The following is a 17,211-nucleotide window of genomic DNA, read 5'->3' as shown; positions in this document are numbered from 1 at the left end:
GATACCATCTTTTGTACATTCGTTGTAGGAGTGGTCAAACCTTGCCACATGAGCTGCATGCGGTTTGTTAGCACTTCCAGTGTCCCTTGTCAACCATGTGGATTTTCTTTGGACTGCATAGATTTTTTAGTGTGGCTTCTTAGAACTTGGAAGAAAGTGTTCTAGTCAGCAAAATATGCCTGTGGATTCCAGGGAGCGGTTGTGGAAACTTACATGAAGGAGCACGGATCAGCAGCTGAGCAGGAAGTAGACTCGCACAAGGTTTTGATCCTTGGGACAGCTAAGTCAGCCGTCACTCGTAGGTTCCATCAGCTCTCCATGTTCCTGCTGTGTTAAATGTTTCACTAAGTTTTGCTTAAATAAAGATGAAGGTAGTAAACACCTTAGCTTAAGCAGGCCAGAAGTGCAGGCTTAGTGAGAGGGAGTGGAAGAAATCAGGTGTGTATCGAGGCTAAAGAGTATGGGCTCTGGGAAAGTATGACTCTTGGTTGTATTAAGGCTTTGGTACCCAGCAAGTAGGCTTAACCAGTATGACTTTTCCTGATTTAGAATGTGATTGGGGTTTGTTTTTTCCTTAATGTAGCTACTCTTGAAAACAAGGAAGTTTGGAGGTGTTAGATATGACAACAAACAAACCACTGTTTGGGTTGCTTCCCTGGTAACTTGCACAAGACCCTGTACTGTAGTGTGGAGGGGAAGGAAGCAGTGTGCCACCAAATTTAAATCTTTCAGTCTTGCGCTTGTTTGCAGTTCATTCTGTTTTTCATTCTGAAGTTAATCTGTCTGAACTGTTACATCTTGTGCTTGCTCGGGCATGCCTGTCTTTAGTTTTCTTGTTAGAAGGGCTGCAGAAGTCACAGCATTGACAGCTCTTCTCTTGAGCTGAAGTTAAAACTTCCTTGTGATAGGCATACAGTCTCCATTTGAAAACTTCAAGTTCTCATAAAGCAGCAACTGGAGTGTGTGTCAGACAGTGTAGTGGCTGTTTACTTAATTTGATTGCTCTGGATGTTTAACTAGGAGCTCTGAATTGCTCTCTGCAGAGATGCCGATCTCTTGCCATTGACTAGGCAGGGGACATGGCCCCTTGACTCTGGCACTCCTGACCTGTGCTAATAGCAGATGTCAGTGGGGTGAATGTGCCCCCTCTATCATCTAATGAGACACCTCTTCTTCAGTTGACGGAAGATGTTCTGTTTCACCACCCTGTGTATAATGCATGTTGCTGAACTCTTTCCAGGGCACGTGAAATGGCTGCAGATGACAAACGGTCTCCGACACTGGACTCTACCAGTGATCTACCTCATTCTCCTAGTAGTCCTTCTCATCTCACTCACTTCAAACCCCTGACTCCTGACCAGGATGAGCCTCCTTTTAAATCAGCCTACAGCTCTTTTGTAAATCTCTTCCGTTTTAGCAAAGGTAAGTGCTTGGGGGAATGTGTGCGTCTCTTTCATTGATGCCCTCTGCTGCCACATGAACTTGTAAAAAGCCCTCTGAATATGACTGTAATGTCTGATGGCTGGCCAAATGGATGGTGAATCAGTTATTTTGTGAGGGTTGTTGCATCTTGGTTTTGGGTGATATAGCAGAGCTTTGCTGTTGGAGAAGATAGCCATCATCCTGCAGCTAGAAATCTGTGGCTGTCCTTGAAGGTCAGAGCCAGTTAGCAGATGGTGTTGTAAGACTTCTTAGCTGGGCATCTGGATTTCCTTTGACTGTATGAAGTTTTTGTGGCTAAAAGCAGGAGGAACCTTCTGCCAGACTATATGAGCAAAATGGGTGCCTGCACTTCAAGTGCATGTTCGTACTCCAGACTTTCTCCACTCCCCACCTTCCTGTGCGTCTAGTACATTCAGGGTGACAGCTGAGCTGCAATAAAGCAGTGTATTTATAGGAAGTCCACCCTTAAGTTGCATGGCTTTGGTGTTCCCCATCAAGAGGTGTGAAATTTTGTGGAAGTTGTGTGTATCCAAAAGCACTATTTGTTTTTGGACTTTGTGCAACATGTGTCATGAAACACTTAAATTCTCAGTGGTCAAGCTTTGAAAGAACTATGTGAGTCTTTCTTTTTTGTTTCAAAGAAACATACTGCAAAGAGTGGTGAATGAATGCACCTTGGTTTTGTACAAAAACTGCATTTCTTAGCTGGAGATACCAAACTGGTCAGCTGCTTTTGTTTAGTCTGTTCATTATCCAGCTCTGCTAAGCATACTTCTGCAATGTTTGGGCTAGGGAAAAAGGGCCGATAGCTTTTTACGTAAGCCAACTGATCTGTTCAGACTCCTGTTATGCAGAATGAAAAATAATACTTGGTATTCATAGTAGAATATCACCTGTCTTTATTAATTTATTGAAAGTAACGTAAGATGTGGCCAATATTGGCTTTACATGTTTGTCTGACAAATGTAGCTGGAGTCAGCAAATTACTGTGTGGAAAGAATTGGAAAACAGCCTTGAAACAGCATATGAAATGGGCATGTTAGTGGAATCAGTGAGAACCTGTCTATACTTGATCCTTGGATGGAAAAGTGTGGCTTATTAAAGGCTGTGGTAACTTTAATGTGACCTCAGTACTGGCTTCTAACATGACTAAAAAACTTTTCAGGGCAGCAGCTGATAATCAAATGTAACTATTCCATGTAGCAAGAATAACTCATGTTTGCCAGTCTGGTTTTTTTAGACACTTCCCACATTCTGGGTATTTCTGAAATATCCTGGGCCTTGACAGACAATACTGGCCTGTTTCCATGTTCTGTATGGTACTTCTCAGACTAAAAATCAATGTCTCTTGTGTATAATCATGATCCAAATGACCCGTTTATGATAGATTTTTTTTCCCCTTCGTTTTGTACACACTTGTCTTTATCATGTCTGAACAGTTGGTTTCTTGTTGTTTGTCAACTCCAGATGATGGCAGGCTTTCATCCCCAGCAGAGAGGCCAGAGGCAGGACAGAGTGATCCACAAGCATTGAGTGGTGGCTGGTCCAGTCCTCAGCATCCCACCAGGGCTCAGTCTCTGAGGTCACCATCTCCTTACAAAAAACAACTGACTGGTGAGCTGCAACGAAGATCATCTGCAACCCTGGGTAATTTCAGCTCTTTGTGCTACCAGGGAATGTTTTACTAGCCAGACTGTGATGCTTCAGAGTGAGGTGGAAGAAGGTGAACAAAGGTTCATTACCTGGCTAGATTGATAGCAGAATTTGGTATCAGGGTACACTGCTTCTAGTAGTGAGGTTGCACTTTAACCTCAGTGTCATATTCCCTCTACCCTTCTTAATGTTCCAGGAGGACACTGTTGTTGGGGCTCTGCTCTTTCAGTTACAAAACACTCTGGAACAAAAGAGTCTGCCAAAACACATCTAACATCATAAATTAACTTGAACCTTGATACTGAAAATTTCTGCTTTGTCTCGAGAGACTTCAAGTTTCTTAAGAGCCACATGCAAGCAACATTATAACTTCAGAGCTCAGTCTGAATGGGGTTGATGTTTCTATCTTCAGCAGAGTTATAAATGCAGGGTTTGCTTGTAGCCGTTTTGAGAAGAACTGAGCAGGAACTTGCATCTAAACCTTTTTTATTCCTGACCTTGGAACTATTGCCAGATGCCATACTGAATCCCTTTTAGCTGGAAAGGGAAATGAGTGTGATTTCAAAGGTGTAACTCTGTAATGGCTCTATGAAGACCTGGAAGATGTACTAAGCAGATTGCAGGGGTCCCTCTTGAGATCTGCCTGGATGCTGTCAGCCGTTTGTGATAGCCTTGAGCAAACTGCTAAGCTGGGTAAAAATCCTGTGCAAGACAGTATTTCCAAGAGTATGGCACCTAGTGCAAACAATTCATATCTTTATTGTTGTTAATTTGTATGGGTGTGTGTTTTTTGGGTTTTGTGATTTTTTTTTTTTTTTTTTTTTTTTTTTTAAAGAAAACCTCCGTTTGTGTGCTTGGGTTGGGATTAAAGCACACTTAGCAAAATGTGATCATGAATCACCCTGGAAAGAACTAAAGTTAGACCAAGCAGGATTTGCTGGCTTTTTGGAGAGATTTCTGTGACACTGGGTGCCGAATGGCCTGATTCACTGTTGAGTATCTTCCCTCAAATAATCTTGGTGCTGTAACAAATGTGAACTGGGTGTAATGCAAAGGTACTGGATTGGTGAAGAGGTGTCAGGGGAGTTTTTCAGGTCATCTTGCCTGTATTTGAAGGAGGGGAAATACTTGCATCTTCCCTCTCCAAAAGTCAGGCATTGCTTTTGTTTGAAGTAAACTTCAGAAAATTGATTTTCATGCCTTCTTTTGTCTTAAAAGCTGCTGAATAATCAGGTCTATGAGGATTTCTGAACATTGGGCAGAGGAGAATTTTACTTTTGCTATGGCAGCTGATGCTGGGCTGCACAAGTAATCTTAGAAATTATTCTCATATTTAAAGAATTAAAAGTATGAAAACAAGTGATGTGATTTACATAAACACCTAGATTGGTAGGTCAGTTCACCCACTCAACTCAGTGACAGGGGGGTGTCTGGTGCAGTTGAGCGTTCCTGCAACCTTCTATCTGTGGGCCTGTAAATGTTTCTCTAGGCTTGGCCGTTAGACATTTTCCTGCCTACGCTTGCTGATGTTACACAGTACCTGAGTAAGTCCACAAAGGTCTTTCTAGCCTACTTGAGTTTAAATAACATGCCAAGCTTAAGAAACTGAAAGGAATAAATAAGTAAAAGGCTCCTAGTGCCTCTAAACAGCAGTGGAATGAAATAGCTCCTGATGATGCTGACTCCCACCCCTTACCTGTCTATTAGCTTGCACTGTCTGCACAGCAAATATTCTCATTGCTTGGGGATGTTATTGGTTGAAAACTGCAGGCATGGAACAACATGGGTTTTGTAGGAAACTGTCTGGCATCAAATATGCACGATTTCAGTTGTGTGCTTCTCTTCAGAACTGCTTACACAAAAAAGTTACAGTGGCACCTTACTGGCTTTTATGAAAATGGGAGAAGCTACTGGATGCCTGGCTCATATCAGAGATGCTTTGTGGGTTGTATGGCTCAGTAAACAGTTCTGAGACTCTGCATTGACTTCTGTGGCCTCCCTCTTGGGTCATCTGTTGCATCCTTGTGTGCTGGAGTAGAGTGCGAGGGAGCTGGCCTCACTACTACAGAGACGGCGTGCTCAGCCGGTTGTATTGACTGCATGTGTCTGTGCTGTCAGCAGAGTGCTGTCAAGGAGCTGGATTAAACCAAAGTAGTCTTGTGCTGAGAAATTGTCACAGCTTGCAAATCCAGTTTAAGGAGAACTAGAAATGCTGACCAATTGGAGAGGGAGCATTGGTAGTAAAAGCACTTCTAGCTTGTTACTCTGTCAGGCAGGATGATGCTGTTAATGCTAGACAGTTGAAGCAGACTGGTAGTAATAGGGATTGGCAAAGGAGCTTAGTAGGAGTAAGGAAAGGCCAATGATCATATGAGGTGGAAGAAGGACTGACGAAAGTGTGGTGGTTACTGGGAATCATAAAGAACATGACATTATCAGAAGATCTTTTCTATTGAAACAGGTATTGGAAAATGTAAATGCACGTTGTAGCTTAAGAAGGGTAAATAGGTTAGAAATAAGTCAAATTGGGAATCTAGAAGGGATTCCTTTGGTATATTGAGCTTTTGTTCAGTGAACATGTAGATGGGAAGGGAATGGATGGGAAAACCACAATTGCTGCATAAAATGGTAGTCCTGAAAAGATGTTCCACACTCGTGTTGGTGTTACACTGCAGGGCTGAGATGCAGCTGGCTTTTGTTTGTTAAATGCGAACTGATAGCAAGTGGAAAATTACTGTCTTGTATGAGTGTTTGGCTAGAGAAGAAGAGTAAATAGGTGAAGATATGGTGGAGTTGTGGACTGAGAAACTGTAAGGACTTTATATATCAAAACCATGAGGAAGGTGTCTTCATCTATTGCAGTTTTTTTTGTGCTGGTTGAACAATGAGAAGCAAAGGTTTGTGGAGCTGATCTGGTTGTCGTAACAGATTAAAAAACACATAAATAAAGTTTAATTTTATTTTAAAAATCTAATTTCTTGTGTGTAATCTTAATTGTAGTTGGTGGGGTCCGTGTTTGTTTGTTTTTTCCAGGGGGCTTTTTTGGTTGTGTGGGCTTGTGATGTGGGTTGGTTTGTTTTTTGTGTTTTGGTTTTGTGTTTTTAGTAGCATATACTGAGTTTGACGCTTCAGGAGCGCTAAAAAAACCTTACCACTACTTGGATGTGTATGTGTGGTCAACCTCTCTGGGGGTCAAATCAAAAGAAGTTATGAAATCTTTTTCAGAAGTGCATCTGCTGGCAGTTGGGATGATGATGTGGGCAAAGCAAGAAAAAATGCTCTTACGGTTTCTGTGTTTGTGGAAGAGAACATGAGTTTTGCAGATTTAATGGTGAAATAAGGAAAGCCAGAATGCTGAAAACATACATCTGTTAATTGTGCATGTGTTAACTGAGAAAATGGCTGTGGTATTTCTAGTAATGGGATTTGAGTCGGGAGTGAGAGTTAACCTAAGATTTGATGCATGTGAACCCCTTTTATAAGGGTGGTGTTTTAGATACAGTGTATCCTGTACTGCAGGAATGATAAGTCATGTAAGAAGTTACTCTTACGTTCTTGCTGTATGGCATGTTTTCCCCCAGAAAGGGAGAAATCATGATTGAAAAGGAAAAGAGCCAACTGAATTTTAATCTGAGAATAGGTCAGCTCCTCCAGTATAAACAGGTTAGCTGTGTGCTCCTACTGCTGATGGCATGCTTTTTCTCATGTAGATGACCTCCTTTTGGCATTGCTTTATGTAACACAGAAAAGGAAGTTTAACTAATGAGAACCAGTGTGGAGTTAGTTACCTGTGACATTTCCTCAGTGCTGTGTATGTTCATACCTTGGGAATTACTTGCCTGACAAGATTCGTGGCTTGCTAGGCTGGAGGCCTGATAGTAATTACTTGAATTGGAAGCAACATTCCTGGAAAGAAGATACTCTTGAATTCAAAAGTTACAGCAGTAAAGTCCAGGAAGTAAATGCAATATAGATCTTGTGATAGAAGTAAGGAGGAGCCAAAGGTTTCTGTGGCATTATCAATGTTTTCTTGAAATATTTAAGTCCCTTTAATCATCCTGAAATATTCAACTCGGTACTGTCCAAAAGTGTATTTGTTTGATTAAAAAAATTAAAAAAATCCTAGTGGGTAGCCACAGAACTGGGTTTAAGCACTCTAGAATCTCTTTAAAATCATCTCCTGTTGTGGATTCTTTGTTGTACATAGGTCATTAAGCAGCTATATGTGGGCTGACTTAACTAAAAATATCTACTAAGAGCCTGAAGAGGAGGCATAGAATCCCACAGTTTTAATCACATTACTCTTAGGGCTTTGCTCTCCTGCAGACAGAGAATAGCCTAGCTGTTACTGCACAGCAACAGTTAAAATGCTTCTGGCAGCGCTGTCAGCATTTCTGCTGACATCAGTGACATCTGAAGCAGTCAACAGAAAGCAGCCATGTCTGTTCTTCCTGTACTAGGGGGAATCAAAATAAAATGCTAGTCAGATGGAGAGCAGCAAAACTGGTAAGAAACTTTAAACTATTCAGGAAAGTTCTTGGTGTAGGAAAGTGACTCCAAAATGTTTAAATGTTCGGGTAAATACAGCATTGTGTTTGTAGATTCTTCTGGAGAGAAGGATCTTGTTTTTGTAACTCGTACAGCAGTGCTGCAGAGTAATCTAGCATTTTATATGAAATAAATTAACTGTGTTACCAGTTTAATCAGGAGTTTCTGCTATAGTTAATCAAGAATGGCTACAGATTCTCAACATTTTTTTTTTCCTAGAAAATAACAAAAGAACCTCAAAAATGTGAACTTCGGTATACATTTTATTCTGAGTTACTATTTTTAATAGAAACTGAGCAATTGAGTCCTGAGATTTGCTGTAGTCATTTATAAGTAAATTCAGGTTAAGGCATTGACTTATACCAGTCCTAGAATAAATGTGAGTATTGCCATTATCTTGTGTTAATATCCAGAAGGCATTCTAAAATGGGATTTCCGTGCTGTCTAAAGGACTCTTACAAGGTTCATTTACTAGGTTGAAAATCACTTCTTTAAAAGATGTTTTCATTTTCAGAGAACTTAAGTCAGTTCTTGTAAACACAGACGGTGGTTATTTAGAGTGTCAGTCAGAGCAAGCTATCTGGCATCAGAAGCTCCTTTTGTGGGAGAAGAGTGCAAGAGCAAGAAGTGATACACCTTGTATCATTGTAAAGTGCATACATATGTGAACATTTCTCCCTCTAATGGCATTTTGTGATGTGAATGTTGATGTAATGTGGAAGAAATGAATACTATTCTCCCTTCCCTTGCAGACAATCGAAGGAAAGTAGAACCACCTCTTGGAGGTCATGATTCAGTTAAGAAGCCTCAGCACTGTTTTAAAGCGCCTCAAAGAAATCATGGAGGGGAAGAGCCAGGTACTGATTCTGAGGGATTTGTAGGCTAAACTGTCTAGAAACTGAACTCTGTTGGGCTTCTCTGAGCTTCATTTTTACATAAATCACAGGGACTTTTTCAGATGTTTGAAGGGTGAGTGAATAAACTCATTGTGTGAGTGCAGGGAAAACAATTTTAAGTTGTGGTTGACTTTTGACATGTCAAACATCTGTCATATTATGGGAGTGAAACATTGCAGTTGCTCAGCTTCTTGAACTTGGACAAGATAATTTCATTTTAGACTCCTTCCTGCTTCTGTATTACCTAATCTAGTATCACCTGATTGTTTTCTGCTTTGAAACCTAACCATGAGCAGGTGAAACACATTGACTGTCACAAATAGTAATGAGAATTCAGAGGATGAATTAAATCTGCTACTTACTGTGGTAATGATTAGTGAGCAATATTTGCTTGGAAGGCTTGTCCTGTTGATCAGTTTTGATTCAGCTGGGTAAGGGTCTAGTGGTCACCACTGACTTGCTGATTTCACCTCCGTCTGCTGTGTTGGACCATGCCTTTTAAGAGGAGGATCTAGTTGAGACAAGAAGCCACAATTATTTATAAGTGATGATATAAATAGCTGTGTCTGGGAGCAATACAGGAACAGGTGAAAGTATATCTCATTAAACAGAATGAAATGGAAAAAGGCTTTTGACTTGGTAGCTTTTACAGGTAGACTTTGAGTAAACCTGCTTAGCTTCCAATACTATTCTGATTGTAGGAGTTATGTTGCTTCGGTAGAAAGGGTGATATATTTTAGGATGATACAAAGCCTTTCATTGCAGTAAGCAAAGTGTTGAGTGTTGCCCTTTCTAAAATTTCAGTTTGTGGCAGCTTCTGAAGGTCCTGGAGATTTTCAGGCATCTTTGAATCTATCGGAGAAGTGTGCAAACAGATAGGGTGCAGCAGTAAATGAACGTGTCTAGATATTTCTCTGAAAGTGATATGTTAGTTGTCAGCATGCTGACTTCGGTACAAATGGTAGTGCATCACTGTCCTTGACTGCAGCTATGTCTTGCTTAAGTCACTGCAGGCAACAGTTTCTTCCTGCTGTGAACTTGGTCTGTCTCTGCAGGACACCACTTTACTGGTGTAGAGAGCATTTGTCAGGTCCTGGGGCGTGTTGCTCTAATCAACCTTTACTGCTAACAGGGGCCAGACTTCTGCTTTGAACCCTTCCTTATAGGCTCCTCTTGTCATGAATTTTGGCTCTTACTTGAGCAAGGCAGAGAGCTGGAAGGAGTCACCAGCAATGCCTGTGTTTCTAAACACTCCACCATGTGCAAGTGGGGCAGAGGCTCTGTGGGGAGACGGTGGGCAGAGGCTCTGCTGCTTGGAACAGCCACTGTCGGTGGCAGAACCTGAGACATGGCTTATCATGCAGAGCTGCAGCAAAAACTGTTAATTGACATCCCCTGCAGCTTTGCAGCAGTTCTTTGGCAAAGTTCTTCACTGTGTCTTTCCCTGCTTGAAGCTTATAAGCTTAGTGTTAATCTTAAATTTCAAGACTGTCTTGAATATTAGACTGCCTTGAGCAGTCTTTGACCTCTTCCTGTGTGAGTTTTCTTGGGTGAGTGCAGCATGAAGTTGTTGTCTTCTTGATCATAGCTATATTGGTCTAGCAGCTATGTCAAACTTCACTTTGTGAATATCTAGAGACAAACCCCAATTCAGGGTATGCTTTTTTGGTTATGTGAAAAATCAGAGTGTGGATCACGTTTCTTCTCTGTTACCCTCTTCTTGGGTTGTTTTGAGAAAATTCTTGCAGCACTTTCTCTTCCTAAGAAAAGCCCAGCGTATTCAGTTCCTCTGAAAAGGCTTATTGCCAGAACTGAACTCTAGCAAAGAGTGTTTCACAGTCAGAGCTCTCATGTGACCATTAGCAGTTGTCTCCATCCATGGTAATTGTAGCTGGTGTGCTCAGAATCATAATTGAGAGATTTGTCTTGCTCTGTTTATAGTTACAACACCAAATGGAAGTTTTAACTCTTGGTTTTCAGTACTTGAAAAGAAAAAAAAAATCCTGTGACTGTAAATCAGTATATGTCATTATCTGCTGAATGTGCATTCCACAATTGTCTTCACATAGCAGTTAACCTGGAGTTTTGAAACAGCATCACTCTGCGACCCAGGCCTTTATAACTGTTTACTGAGGTTTTGAAGAATTTGATCATATAACAAAACTTTTTGCATCTATCTATAATCCTTTCAAAGTACATCCCAGTATTAGCTGTTGAAATGATCTTCCTGCACTGATAAGTCCTGATAACTTGATTTATCCCTGAATAACAGCTTCAACTAATGTGTGTGGTGGTTTGAGGGTAGGTTTTGGGGTTGTTTTTTTTTTTTTCTGGGGTGGGGGGAGGGTTATTTTTTTTGGTGCTTCTTGAGGGCTGTCATAGGCTAGGAGCAAATGAAAGGGAAGAGCAATCAATACTTCATATGTTTGTTTCTCCTTGACCTTTACAGCTCATGATAATTGTTATCTGCTTTGCTTCCATCTTGGGTCAAGAAGGCAAAGGCTTACTGTATTTATTTTCCCAGTTAAGAACCCTCAGCTTTCTGGCTCCCTATAAAACCACATGAAAAATCCTTTCTGTGCATGTGCACACAAGAGTGTGCACACACACATATGAATATATTGAATTGTCTTTTTCATGTGCACAGGCTGCAAAGCAATCATGAATCTAAACGTGCTTTTTTATTTACAAAGAAAAGTTTTGTGTTTTCTTCTGTGCTGCCTTCCCTTGTAGGACAGTGACTTGAAGCAGTACTGGATGCCTGACAGCCAGTGCAAAGAATGCTATGACTGCAGTGAGAAATTCACCACCTTCCGGCGGCGGCACCACTGTCGACTTTGTGGGCAGATCTTCTGTAGTCGATGCTGCAATCAGGAAATCCCTGGAAAATTCATGGGCTACACAGGTAGGTTTTATCTATTGAGAAGCAGAACATTCTCTATGTGCTCAGCTCTGGACTACTGCATTTCAGATTCTGACATCTGCTAGAGAATGCTGTACAGGTCTCTAATGGGCCTAGAAATAAGCAAAAAGAATCACAGGATCTAATTCTACCAATTTCTTCATGCACAATGGTGTATTATGCCATGCCTGCTTAATCTTATCGACACCACATCCATGATGACAAAACAAATATGGCCAGTATTTAACAAGGATGCTCACTACAGAAAGTGTGCTCACGTAAAAGCTGCTCTTAGTAATGGTAGTTTTAAATGTAATGAGCCACAAGTTCTAATTGAGGGCGAGGGAAACTCTTTCAAATACTAATTACCAAACTCTAGACGTCTCCTGACGGAGGTAATAATTTCCAGACATCAGCTGGTATGTCGTATCTGACTGGCTATTGTTGTACCATGATTTCAGTGTGCACATGTGCTCTTTTTCCACCCCCGCAACCTGTCTCTCTTGCTGATCACGTGTTACACGTCATTTGACTTAATTATACGCTCAGAGTATCTCTCTATTTGGGGTTGTGCTCTTTAAGGGAATATGAGAACTAGACTTAACCATGCAAAGAGGTTTTGAAACAGGAAATCCTTCTTTTCCCACCACTACACACCTCTGATCCTGTAGGAACAGAGTACTATTTGTTGCTGTTCACTTACACTCTCTGGTTCCCCTTTCTGTAGGGGATCTCCGAGCCTGCACTTACTGCCGCAAAATAGCCTTAAGCTATGCACACTCCACCGACAGTAACTCCATCGGAGAAGACTTAAATGCTCTGTCAGATTCTGCGTGTTCTGTATCAGTGCTGGATCCTGGCGAGCCACGCACTCCAGTTGGGAGCCGTAAAGCTAGCCGCAACATCTTTCTGGAGGAGGATCTAACCTGGCAAAGGTAAAGTGAATGGCTTTGTGCTGAGCTCCAGAATCTTTACTGTGTTTTCAGTCTGACATCTGCCTATACAAAAAGCTGGTGATTTCAGTCTAGGAAATTTAGAAGTATATCTCCTGTAAAAAGAATCCAATTCTGTGCTTGCCTGTAATATTCTTCTCTTCAAGTTGAAATGTGGAAACTTTTCTAGTGGAGTTTTAAATTATCTGCAGTTCCTCCTTTAACTTTTTGAATCCATGATTCTGTATCCGTGTCAGAGCAGGCTTTTAGCTTCAGAGTTTAGAAAGACAAAACCAAAAAACGTCTTTTCTAACCACCAGTGTATCAAGTCAGTATAACGCTGTTATCTGTCAGATTTTGGATTGGGAAAGAGAATATGAGAGATGCTGTCTGTGTAACTAAGAGAGAAATGGTGGAAGTAAGTATGTATTTTAGCTGAAGTGGGATTTAAGGGACAACTAGTAATATTCTCTGATCTCCTTTCAAAGTATATTTCTTCTTATTGCTCTTGAATTAGGGGATTTTTATATTTGGAGGATGAATAAAATAACACTGTACTTCTGGTTTAAATGCTATGTAAGTTAATTTCTGAGGACCTTAATGTAATTTGATGTAATTTTAATGTAGGAGGAGGGAGAAATAATCAGATGTGGTGTTTGTGCTCATTTCCCTAAAAACAGAAGAACAGGCAGGTGTGAAACTACTGAGGAGATCTTGAGTCAGAGCCTTTCTTTAGTTCTCCTCAGTGTAAGTGACTTGTGCCTCTCAGCAGATCTCTTCTAGTGGTTCTGATAGTATTAAAAGAAGAATCTCAAAATCAACTGTCTTCAGAAAATGACCTGACTCTTGCTCTGTATGTTGCTTTTCAGAATATGGTGCTCCTTTATGGAACCAATTAAATAACCACCTTTAGGCCTAAATAAAGGAAAGCAGTTCTGATTTAATGTCATGGTCATCTAAAGCAGTAATGTTGTGATACTTGGGATAAATACTACCAGATTTGGAATTAGGCAGTAAGTATGTATGGTTGGAACGCTTCTCTCCAGGTATACAGAATAATAGAAAGGTGTCATTAGTTCTGTATTCTGGTGTTTTATTAGTGTCTTTGTTTATGGCAGTTCAACAGCTTGTAGACACGAACGTGCATAGCAAGTATTTATATCTTAATTTTGGGCAGCTTGTAGCACTTTAGAAAAATACTGCCTATTCTTGAAAGGCTGATAACTTTCTACTAGAACACTTAGTTTTGTTGGGAGACACTGAGTAAACATGGGCTGCTTTTGTGTGTGAGAGGGAGAGAGATTGAGATGAGGTAGCTTTCAGTGTTAGGGAGATGGGGGAAATGCTTCTACCTCCAAAGCACAGAATAGCAGCCTGTAAGGAAGGAGGACGTGTAAGAAAGGGATACCGAGGAAGGTAGGATAATACGAGCGGTGGGAATAGGCTGTATTGTCCACGACTTGAGTCTGAAAGGAGAAGACGTGAGCGTTGTTCTCCAGATATTATTGGCGTACAGATGAGGAAAGACTTCCCTATTGCCTTATTGATTTAAGAGTCATGGGTGTGAATGAGAGGTAATGTTATAGTTAACTGTATTTTAATTCCAGCTTTCTGATGCTGATACATGTGGCACATCTCAAACATCTGTAATGAGCTCCTTTTCCTTGCAGTTTGATTCACCCAGACTCTTCAACTACCACATTGTCTGCACGCCTTGGGTCTGTCCAGGAGGATGCAGGGAAGTCACCAGCTAGGAACAGGTAAACTAGTCATATCTGAGTATTTTCTGTTCTGGATGCATTCCTAGCACACTCTGCACTGTAAAAGCCTGCATTTTGGGGCTTGTTTTACTGCACATGCTGTTTCCATGTCTAAAATGGTACACCCCGTTACCCATATGTCATGGTAATAAGGAAAGACCATTTATGTACATATTTATATTAATAAATGTACTACTTTTGAGGAACCTATAGTTTGATGCTGAGTCAGTGAAACAGAGGTGGTGGCCAAGAGGACGGAAAGGGAAAGAAGTGGCTAAGAAAGATGGAGTTTTAAGGAAATTGAAGAAAAGGGGGTAACGGGGAGAGAATGGGAGGCATCTTCTCCCTCTGCTCTTCCATTAAGTATAATCTTATTTAAGTTACCAGGCTTCCTTAGGCTAAAATCCTGGTCTTTATGCAAGATTGCTGGAATGAACTTGGAAATGTTCATGAGAGCTTTAGTGTAAATCGTGAATGCTTAAGCTTAATCTCACTAAATAGGTTGTATTAGAAGAACAAGTAATTTCGACATCACAGTGCTTCTGTTATGGTTCTTGTTACATACTTCCATTATGGTTAAATTGGGAAAATAAAGGTGAGGCAAGGATATGAGGAACAGAGCAAAGATAATCCAAATTTCAGTGTTGGAGTCAGAAGACAATGAGAGACTTCTCCACATTGGTGTTACATGAATGCGGAATGTTTAGCAATTTGGAGGGATCAGCTGAGAAGGATGCTGGGTGTGCCTTTATGGGAATGGACTGCTTGGAGTCTTCATCCCTTCTGTGTGAAGGGGGCAGTTAGGAGGAGATCCACACTGACTGTACAGCTGAGAGCCAAAGATCTCACCTGTTGTCAGTAAAATACCAGTGAATAAACTAGTACCAAAAATCAGTTCTGGGAAAACATGATGAGGAGTCCAGAGTTAAAAGTTCAAAGCTGCAGCAACGTCAAGAAATGTCTGAAACCTTGAGGGTGCTCTCCTACTTCCTGTTTGAGTTGATGTTGTCTATTTTAAAAGGCCTTTGCTGTTTGCTCACACATACAGAAGAAGGAAGGTTCTATGCTGGATCTGGCAGACCCAAACTGCTCATTCAAGTTAAATTTTATCTCTCTGGCTATTCATGGCCTCACCATAGTACTTACCTGTCTGGACTCAAGTTTCAGAAGTAACAATGAGGTATAACCTTGCTCTCTCAAAATTATGAAGCTGTGGAAACAAGCTATTGGCTTTGGACTAAGCAATGCTAGCCTTTAGATCTTCTCAAAGCAGCTGAAGGTGTTGCTTTGAAGCAAGCTTACCCATGCCTTTTTCTAGATGAGAAGACACAAAAAAGATGCGGCTTGGGTGCATTTAGACGCAGGTAGCAGAAGTTACTATTAGTTGTTTTCTCTGTGAGTGGGGGATATCTGGTGGTGTGGGTTTTTTTTTTTTCTCTCAGACTGGTTATTTATGCGGGAAAAAAACAGTGCAACAGTCAAATGTTGCAAGTGGGGAGATCTGAACTTCTTTGCAGGTACTTCTAAGGAATAAGGATTTTCATTGCAAAATCTCCCCCTGTGTTTTTCTAAAAGTTGAATACAATGAAGTCCTGGGTGTAACTGGTGGTGATAAAGACACAGATATGAAATCTTACTGTTGAATTCTTGCTTAATGCTCTTATTACACTAATTAAAAATCCCTGCTGCTTACAGGTAGGTGGCACGGTTAAAGTAGCTGCTGTGAAATGACTGGGAGGAGTGCTTAATGGTGTTAGTCTCATTTTCCACATAAGAATGCTTTCTGTTAAGCTGCGTGACTGTTGGTTCTCACTTGTTTAGCAGCTGAACAGTAGAAGACTGGCAGAGTTTTAGCCTGCCTTGAATGTCACAAAAATTTTCTGCTTATCACCCCTGGATATATATGGATGTAGTGCCAACATAGTTTCTTTTTGATTCTGCATAAATTATGAAAAAAGCTCTAACTAAACACCTTTATCAACCCAGTATTCCTCTCCAGGATACAGAAGGAAAAAGCAGTGATTATGAGACTATTTTACTTTCAGTGCCTACTTGCAGTACAAAAGCTGAAATAGGGTGGCATTGCTATTTCATGCCTGGGCTCAGCCACACTGAGAATTCTTGGGAATAAATGGTGTGTCTGTTAACTTCACAGAGCTTGCAAACTGGCTATATGAATTTCATTCCAAAGGCTAGAGGCTGGCAACAGTTTTCATCACTGAGACTGCTGCGAGCCTCTTGAGTCCATTCAGCATTGGCATTTTGAGCTTCCCTGTTGCTGTATGCCAAAGAGTTTTCTGTCCTCACTCCTTAGAGCGCTGTTAACATGAATAGCTTACACTTGCATGCTTTTGCTGCTGTGGGATGAGAAGATGCACTGTGGTTATTCAGAGGCTTAGTCTAGTTGTGGGATGTTGTAGCAGAGGGTATCTGGAACTTGTTTTTGCATTTGTAGCTTTGCAATGGTTATTGCAAAATGGCGTGTTTGTGCTGGAGTGCATATCCAAGATTTCCTAATAGGTGGGCTGAGATAAGGTGAATGCTCCATATCACAGTACAAGGAAGATTGCTGGCTGGAGTGACCTCTAGCTTGAGCAGGTAGTTTAGCCACCCTAGGAAACAGATACTCAAACTTTGAGGCTCTGCAAGCTGTCAGCCACATAATTCAGAGAGCTGAGGAGAAGGAATTTTAAATGGGTCAAGGAAAGGGGGAATCTCAGTGCCCTGTTACAGGGATCCTGGTGTTGGCTGCCCTTGCTGACATCTCTCTTGCCTCCATACTGCTGGAGCTTCTAATTACCTAGCATCCCATCCCTTCTCCAGTCTAGTCAAATGCAGACATATATGGATTGCTGTGGCAAAACTTAGTTCTAACTGCCTTCTACAAAGAGCTTTACAGAAGTTTGTGTTTAACTTCAATGTTCCAAAGCAATAGCTTGCTTTCTTTCTGCTTTGATGGGGAAGAAGCTTTAAGCAGCAAGTTTGTACTGAGGAGAGTGAAAAATGTCACAGGCTTAAGTTCTTTTAGCATGCTACAAGATCAATGTCTGCTCTGGTGAAGCACTGCACAATGAACA

The 17,211-nt window shown here is 41.0% G+C and overlaps 1 protein-coding gene across 1 annotated transcript in view; it reads left to right on the top strand.

Moving 5' to 3' along the window:
* Window positions 1-1,250: 1,250 nt before the first annotated feature.
* PIKFYVE (phosphoinositide kinase, FYVE finger containing) overlaps window positions 1,251-17,211 on the top strand; it is a 57,266-nt gene continuing 41,305 nt past the window's right edge. Inside the window, 7 exon segments of the mRNA XM_010149024.1 lie at window positions 1,251-1,422; window positions 2,938-3,090; window positions 8,397-8,436; window positions 8,438-8,501; window positions 11,274-11,445; window positions 12,170-12,377; window positions 14,045-14,134. Of these exon segments, the coding sequence (XP_010147326.1) occupies window positions 1,251-1,422; window positions 2,938-3,090; window positions 8,397-8,436; window positions 8,438-8,501; window positions 11,274-11,445; window positions 12,170-12,377; window positions 14,045-14,134 (899 nt within the window).

This window comes from Eurypyga helias, unplaced genomic scaffold (genome assembly GCF_000690775.1).
Source record: "Eurypyga helias isolate BGI_N326 unplaced genomic scaffold, ASM69077v1 scaffold25553, whole genome shotgun sequence".
Classification (NCBI taxonomy): Eukaryota; Metazoa; Chordata; class Aves; order Eurypygiformes; family Eurypygidae; genus Eurypyga; species Eurypyga helias.
Note: the sequence above shows the minus strand (reverse complement) of the source record. Positions and strands in the feature narration are given on the sequence as shown.